This window comes from Nicotiana tabacum, chromosome 6, assembly GCF_000715075.1.
Source record: "Nicotiana tabacum cultivar K326 chromosome 6, ASM71507v2, whole genome shotgun sequence".
NCBI lineage: Eukaryota > Viridiplantae > Streptophyta > Magnoliopsida > Solanales > Solanaceae > Nicotiana > Nicotiana tabacum.
In genome coordinates this window covers 35,648,026-35,656,490 of record NC_134085.1, presented here as the reverse complement: position 1 = coordinate 35,656,490, position 8,465 = coordinate 35,648,026, and the positions used below count along the sequence as shown (strand labels likewise).

Here is an 8,465-nt window from a genome sequence, read left to right as displayed (position 1 = left end):
ACGTGTTAGTCTCTTTTAGCGCGTATTTTAATAATGTTACCTCCCTGAACTCGGGTACACATTTATGTGACCCAAATCCAAATCTCAACAAAGTCGGAATGTGTCAAAAACGATGGGTGCATTTATGTGGCGCAGTTTGAGACGCATTTTCACGATGTTGCAATTCTCTTTTAAAATAATAGTAATAAAAGCGGTAAAAAGTTTAAATTCGCACATAGGTTCAGCATGAATAAAATCAGAAAAATAAGCCGAATATGACAGTCGAGCGACCGTGCTAGAACCACGAAACCCGGGAATGCCTAACACCTTCTCCCAGGTTAATAGAATTCCTTATCCAGATTTCTGGTGCGCGGACTGTAATACAGAGTCATTCTTTTCCTCGATTCGGGATTCAACCGGTGACTTGGGACACCATAAATCTCCCAAGTGGCGACTCTGAATCTTTAAATAAAAATCCCGATTCGATTGTCCTTTAATTGGAAAAATTCCCTTACCCCCTTACGCCCTTGCGGGTGTAGGAAAAAAGAGGTGTGACAGTAAGTGTAGACACTTAGAAACCCTTTTACATAGGTAGTGATGTCTTCTTTGGGGGTCGGAATCACCACCTCTTTATCTTCCCAATGGCAATCTTACTTCACCTGCTCACGGTCATCCTCAGTTATCAAGCATATATATCTCGACATTGACTCGCATCGACCAGGGACCGACGAAGTTTTCTCAACTTTGAAGTCGGAAGTAAGATCACACCCCCCGGGAACACACTCCTCAAGGCATGGCTCCACCGGTGTTTTGTCGCCGACCGGCCGCGATGAAGAAGCTTTTTTCTTTTGAGGAACAGATTTTGATGTTTTTGCCATTTTGGATAAGCTTAAAGAAAGAAGGAGAGAAGAAGACTTGGTGTTTTGGGGGAAGGTTGATAAGACTAGGCATGAGCGGAAAGCTTAAAAGATGTGAAGAGCTTTGAAGATTTGCAGATAGACTTGAAGAACTCAAAGGAATTTTGAAGATTAGTACAAGAAAAATTCAAAGTAAATTTGCGGAAGTGAGAAGAAGACCTATTTAAGGATTCACGGCGACGGTTCAAAGGCATTGGTGGCGGACCGCCAACTGACGCTCATTAATAATTTTGGGAACTATACCGATAGGACGTTTCGGTCACTTCCGTCGCTTACGTCACGAGGATGACGTCATGATAGATCGAGGTAAAAAATCGAAGGCCCTATTCGTTTCTTCTCATTACATTCTAAGAAACGAGGGGACTATATATATATATGGTTAAAATCGGGCCTACCCGATTGTGCTATTTGATTGAGACCAGGAAATTGCATCGGGGTTAGCCTCGTAATGGATCAGACCAGAGCACGAAGACAAGGTATCGAGTTCAAGGATTGAGGTGCATGTAGAGATCGAGGCCAGCAGCGTTCGAGACTTAATATGACAGACTTCGAGCAAAGCGCAGTAACGGAAAAGCGAGACATCCATAATTGGTCAAAAATCACGGCGGAAATCCCGGAACAGATCAAATCAAGGGAGATTGTTTAGGCTAATCATAGGATTTACTTCCGTAATTAGAACTGTACCATAGATAAGATTCATCTACTATATAAAGAGGGTTCTAATCATTTTGTAGGCACATTACATTAACGCATTTCAAAGCAATACAATACTTTCTTGCTTATATTCTTGTTCACCTGCTTGTTACATTTTAACTGTTCTTGCACAAACTAGTTCGAGGGTATTCAAGCTCGAAGGCTGAATCCTGTTCAAACACTGGTTTGCTTTATATTATTATCAGTTTCCATTACTTATCATTACATTTATGAATTGGTATTAGGTGAAATCACGTATCCTTAAGACCACATTATAAGTTTAATTGTTATCCGGTTTTTAGGGTAAACAATATATTATAACAGAATATGAAATTTAGTTCCGGAAAAACTTGGCTTTTATAGTGAAGTGCGTATATATAAGGATGTTGTTACAGAGAAGTCTGACTGTAGTATACTCCGTTTAAGATATGGATTGGTCAATTCATTTTTGCCAATGCTAGATCGGCATAACCTCTTTGTCCTTGATCGTCGTTGGAATACTTCCGATAATCGCAAGAGCAACAAGCAAGAATTGACACCAGCATTTGAACCCTCACTCAACAGCAGTCATTTAGCACCTAAACGAGCAGAAAAACAAAATCCAGCATATTATGAACAAGTGCAAGAACAGCTAAAATTTTGTGATTAATTTTGTTTAAGAAGTCACTCAAAAGGGAAAATATTGATTAAAAAATACAATAAAATCAAAAACTACAATGAACACTTCCATATAAGAACTCTGTAAGAGCATTTTTAAGCTATCCTTAATCGACGAGGTACAACAACATTATAGGAACTGGAGAACAAACTGAAGTAGAATGTTTTTCAGTTTCGTTTTTGCTTCCGAGGCTTCTGCTTTACTGGAGGCGGAAATAGAGCTCGAAAAATCCATGCAGCTAATATTGCTCCTATGAAGGGACTGACCCAATAAACATAAAAGTGCTCCCATGTGTTGTGTGCATTGCTCAAGTACGCCCAGCCAAATGCCTGCAAATGTCATAGCCAATTAACAAGCAGTTGTGTGGTACTTCGTGTTATGGAACGATTTAACAAGTTAAGCAGGAAACAACAACAAGAAACAAATGGCTACCGTATTTAGGATGTCAACACAGCAGCATGCTTTCATTAAAAAGTAATTTATTTGGATAGCATTCTATGTCAGTGAGGTTGAAGCTAATAAGAATACTTAATTCCTTGACAAGTTAGATAGCATTTTTTGTTAGACAAGGATGAAACTAACAAGATCACTGCAGTCCTTGCCAAACTTATTGTCCATTTCGCCCCTACAAAAACCAGTTCAAAAGTAAAACAAACTTAATATGCCCAAGAGGATGTTTATATATTTAAAGATAACTGGTGCTAGTAGAAGGAAAAGGTATAAAGTTCCAAATCAGATCAGGATGCGTTCATAGAAAATTGTAGGACTTGGTTAGTCATCTTGACTAGATTCTTGATTGAACTCATTCCCGGTCTTATTTTCTCCATATTCTAAACAAAGATACATAAAAGCAAAGTATCATTTAATATTTACACTTGCGAAGAAGTTTGTAACTAGACCTTATGCGACAAAATGCAAATAAGTAAAACGAAACAATAGCAATGTGATCACTCTCTAGATTAGACGGATAATCTAGGTTAGATTGAAAGGCAAACTTAGGTAATACTTGCTGTCTAAATCTATTCTCTATAATTACCATATTCCATGACAGTATGAGGTAAATACAAGTATATTCAGGGTTCAATTGGTTAATGTTCACACACTGGTAATCTTTCCTAAAAACTCAAATGGCACATCCGGTATGCGCCTTTCTTCACTTGTCTCTTTTCCAATATAGAAATGCTAGAGAAAGTGCATTTGTTTTGCATCGGTCATCTTCAATTTTGAGATGCAGGGTAAAGTCCAAAGCTAGTTTGTCAAGACTACCTAAATAATACCCCAGAAAAAGGAAAAAACCAATTAAAAGAATGATCTCACTTATTCCGTCCATTCACCCCTCATGGTGTAACATGGAGAGGCTATGGGGATGTAATACATGGGGGCAAGGCAGCATTGTGGAAAAGGTTAAAATTGGACGGTCGAAAATAAATGCTTAGCAAGGCTATAAATCCCCAAGAGTTTGCAATCTTAGAGAGTAGAGAGAAGTAACAATTCTTCATCTCTCTCTCTCTCATTCATCGTGGAAAAGGTTAAAATTGGACAGTCGAAAATAAATGCTTAGCAAGGCTATAAATCCCCAAGAGTTTGCAATCTTAGAGAGTAGAGAGAAGTAACAATTCTTAATCTTAGTCTCTCTCTCTCTCTCTCTCTCTTTGAGTCTCATCTATCGCATTGGTTTTTTGATCTCATTACATAATGTGGGCTTAAATCTCCAGTCCTATGAGTCTCTCTCTCTCTCTCTCTCTCTCTCTCTCTCTCTCTCTCTCTCTCTCTCTTTGAGTCTCATCTATCGCATTGGTTTTTTGATCTCATTACATAATGTGGGCTTAAATCTCCAGTCCATGAGTCTCTCTCTCTCTCTTTGAGTCTCATCTATCGCATTGGTTTTTTGATCTCATTACATAATGTGGGCTGAAATCTCCAGTCCTATGAGCCAATGGATGGTCTCTACTTTTGATGCTAATATGTAATCAAAGAGTTGTAAGTTCAGCTAACTTGATGGTGAAAATTAGCGCAAAGTATTGCTTTGTTTTTCACGAATGCTTGCAATTTATGACTATGTTTGTGATCCACAAAGATGGTCTCAAGATTGCTAGAGCCAGAAAGAACACAGAATAGCTTCAGGGGAACATAAATGCATGAAGACAAAATTTGGAAGGATGAATGAGGTTAGAGTTGGTTTTCAAAGATACAGGAAGATTTCAAGTTCCCTTCCAGTAATGATTCCCAGCGTTTCAATTTAAGATTTTTGTGATGGTTAGTGGTGTAATGTTAGGGCATAATTTTCAGTCCCAGGTAGTACCATCTGTATATTATACACTGTGTTGTCAATTTGTAGATGAGGAGCTCGAAGCCTTTTATCATCTCTATGGAATTTAATCCCAAGTATTCTTGCAATTTGCAAGTTGATGAATGTTCTAACAGGCCTTTTGGGATGATTTATGAAACCAAAGTTAGATTAGAAGTTCCTTGGGAATATTGCAATCGCATTCCTATCCTACTCCAGTATTTAGTTTATTGCTTCTAGTGAAACTTGTTAAATTTATCCCTTTCTATAAATTAGAATTGTTTTTTCTTTCCCAGTAAGAATTGATGGTAAAATGTGTGTTGACATATGCTAAGTTTGTGGAGAGACAGCGCCTGAGATTCAAGATATGCAAGTGAAGATCTTTCATAATCCTAGTTTCCATCTGCAAATAGTTTGATAGTTGCAAATTATTTTTTATCGCCAATTGAATAGTCAATGGAAAACTAATTCTATTCATCATCAATGTCCAGAAAGCAAGCACCAACAAATACAAGGTTCGCCCATAAAAGACAATCGAACCCAAATACATGAAACAACAACAACAACAACAAAAAACTCAGTTTGATCCCATAAATGGGGTCTGGGGAGGGTAGTGTGTACACAGACCTTACCCCTACCTCATAGACATAGAGAAGCTGTTTCTGATGGACCCTCGGCTCAAGGAACAATGAAGATAAAGCACCAAGTAGCAAAGAATGTTAGCAACAATGTAACATCGCAACGGGTGCGAATGCCGCAACATGCATAATAAAGAACCATAAATAGGAAATTACAAAAATAGTCCTAGTACTAGTGAATGGCCTAGGAGGAATACACTACTATTTGTCAACCTACAACCCTAATCCTCAACCTCCACACCTTCCTATCGTGGGTCATGTCCTCCAAATACATGAAAGAGACTACCAAAAAAATATGTTAATGTTCCAAGATGCAAAAGCAAGACTTACATTGGCTGGATTCATAGAAGGTCCAGTGTACTTTGAACCTGCAACCACCAAAGGGACAGTTACCATAGTGAGCAACCAATTCTTCAGAAGTGCACTTTTTGGACCCCTAAGGAAAATGACAAAGACCATGAATGTGATTATGAAGGTCAAGACACCCTCCGCAATAGCTCCAGCTTGTACGTCCACCTTCAAAGCAGGCCCATCAAGCATGTGGTGATACTGCTTAGGCATAAGCTCCATTATTGCAAGCGAACCAGCAACTGCACCTGCTACCTATAACAATCAAATGATAGCATTTATACTTTTTCAAGAATCTTTCCAATTGATTGGTCAATGTTAACACAATATGGATTGTGCTTATTCTATTTCCCTCATTTTACAACAACAATAACAACAACCCAGTAGAATCACACAAATGGGGTCTAGGGAGAGTAGTGTTTACGCAGACCTTATCCCTATTCCGGAGGAGCAGAGAAGCTGTTTCCAATAGACCCTCGGTTCACGACAACGACAATGGAAAGAGACAGTGGAGCAGTAACACCAAAGGAAGCCACAAAGATAACACCAGCAACGTATAACAATAAGCAGTAACAATGGCACAGTACTACAGACGCAACGGAAGTAATAAGGACACAACAAGAGCCACTAGCATCCTAAGACAACACTATCAAACTAGCTTTCTACAACCTAACCTACAACCCTAATGAAGTAGTATGGACACCACAGGAGCTACTAGCAGCTTAAGACAAAACACTATCAGACTAGCGGATTGTGCTTATTCTATTCACCTCCTCTATTAAAAAAAAAATAAAAATTGAAGAACCTGAGCAGGACAACGAACGGCGGCTGAGACAAGAGAATCGTCACCAAGACCAGCTGCATAAAAGGCGGCATTGCCGGTTGGATTGAAACCAGCACCACCCAATGCATCACCCAGAAATCCAAAAACCAAGAACATAAGAAAAACAACAAGGGTAGTGATGAAGAGGCTGCCCATTTCATTGACAACACCAAAAGTAGTAGCTACAAAGTAAGTAGAAACCCCAATACAAGAAGAGCATAAAACCCATAAAAAAGTTAACGCCCCATCAGCAATTGCTACTTTAATCACACCCATCTGAGAGAAGAGAGGAAGGAGATAGCTGAAGAGAAAAGAGTCAACTCCAACTCCTACTGAATTGGTATTGGTATTACAAATAGATAGAGGACGGCAAAAATACAAGTGAATGAGCGATCGATACTAATCTGGTACAAAATTTTGGTTTGGACAAAAGTTCACCCAACGTGCACCAAATTATGTGAATTTATTCTAGTTGAATAAAAACTTTTATTTTAAAAATTACTTTTCTCAAAATGATGAGAAACACTTTATTTTTGGCTAATTAAATTGAAAAATATTTTGTACGGCAATTAGTATTTGATCAAACTTTTGAGAAGAACTTATAAATGTATTTTTTCAAAAAAAGTACTTTTGGGAAGAAATTACTTTTTTCGACTTCTCAAAAATAGTTTTTGCTTCTATTTTTCCTTCTAAAAGTTTGTCCAAACACTTTAACTTTAGAAAAAATATTTCCAATTAAAAAAGCGTTTTTCGCCAAAAAAAACTTATAATATATAGATTCATTTTAAGGAGTTCAAGTGCTATGCAGTATGCACATATAATATAAAAAATAGAGAAGGATCATATTTTACCTTTTACTTATGCACATATAATTCAAAAAAATAGAAAAGGATCATCTTTACCTTTTAGTTTCTAGCGCCTTTATATTTCGGCTCAAATCCGCCCTTCCTCCGTTAATACCTCTAGGATCCACCAATTAAAGGGACATGTGGAGGGCTGGAAATTAATTTAAAAGACCTGTTCATTTTGCCTATTAAACAGCTAACCTAACCCATAATTTGAATTCGAACAAGAACCTAAATGTTTCTTCTCTCATATTGAAAATCTAACTACCCATATGAAATACTCTTCACTTTCATTCTCTTCTTATTATCTAAAGCAACTTGTCTTTCTCTCCGTCTCAATGGTCAATCAAAATGGTAATAGTTCAATAATAGAATCAATGCCTTTACCCACCTAACCAAATCGCACAAATCCCTACTCAAGCAATGGCTCAAAGAAAAAGAAGTCATCCTCAACAAAATCACCGTCAAGAAAACCCAAATTGATTTAGTCTGTGACGAGAATGGCAGTACAATAGTTGATTGTCAAGAGAATACTAGATTGGTTGCATTTTCCTTTTTATGTTCTAAAAAAAATTTAACTCTTGTTTCACGCAAAGTTATAAATTTAAAATGTTAGTTTTGGCTTCTGAAATTAATAGGAGAAGAAGAAAATTTATTCTTAAAGGCCAAGTAATTTTTTTTAATAGAAGTAGTTGATAACGTAAAATAAATTATAAGTAATTCGTTTTAATAGTTAAATTATACGAATAATATAAGAAATTTATTATATAATCAATATACATATAATATAAATCATTAACCAAATGAAATATTACATTAGCAAAGTCTTGCACTCCTTTAGGTGCGATAGCATGGACCACGTGGATATCTCGGGAAAATAGAGGCATTTGCATCTATACCCGCTTTTTGGGTCACGTTTTAACTTGTGTCTGCTTTGCAAAAAAAATTGCAAGCGTACCGACTTTCTCGCGTAACTTCAACATACGGGGCTGAAGTAGCAAAGACAATCACTCAAAACTTCAGCATTCTAGTAGACGGGCCTAAAGTAGCAAAGGCAATATGCTGAAGTTTTTTTGTCCTGGATAAGATTTTTCAAAAACTTCAGCAGAAGATACTGAAGTTATTTAATTCATTTGTAAAAACTTCAGCAACTGGATTCATTAGTTTTGTCATAAAACTTTTTCAAAAACTTCAGCAGAAGATGTTGAAGTTATTTAGTTCATTTGTAAAAACTTCAGAACTAAATAAGCTGAAGTTTTTTTGTCCTAGATAAGCTT

General features: G+C 37.1%; 1 protein-coding gene across 2 annotated transcripts; it reads right to left on the bottom strand.

Annotated features, from left to right (window-relative positions):
• Positions 1–2,201: 2,201 nt before the first annotated feature.
• On the bottom strand, positions 2,202–6,788 carry LOC107783243 (aquaporin SIP1-2). 2 transcript variants are annotated; one of them, XM_016604211.2, is made up of 4 exons: positions 6,326–6,788; positions 5,503–5,775; positions 2,830–2,872; positions 2,437–2,576 (listed from the first exon to the last, which is right to left on the bottom strand). In XM_016604211.2, the coding sequence occupies exons 1-3, from the start codon at positions 6,617–6,619 to the stop codon at positions 2,855–2,857; spliced, it is 585 nt and encodes a 194-aa protein (XP_016459697.1). In that variant the 5' UTR covers positions 6,620–6,788; the 3' UTR covers positions 2,437–2,576; positions 2,830–2,854. The 2 variants fall into 2 exon arrangements, with proteins under 2 accessions (XP_016459696.1, XP_016459697.1); XM_016604210.2 differs by lacking the exon at positions 2,830–2,872 and having other exon boundaries at positions 2,202–2,576; positions 6,326–6,785.
• Positions 6,789–8,465: the final 1,677 nt, after the last annotated feature.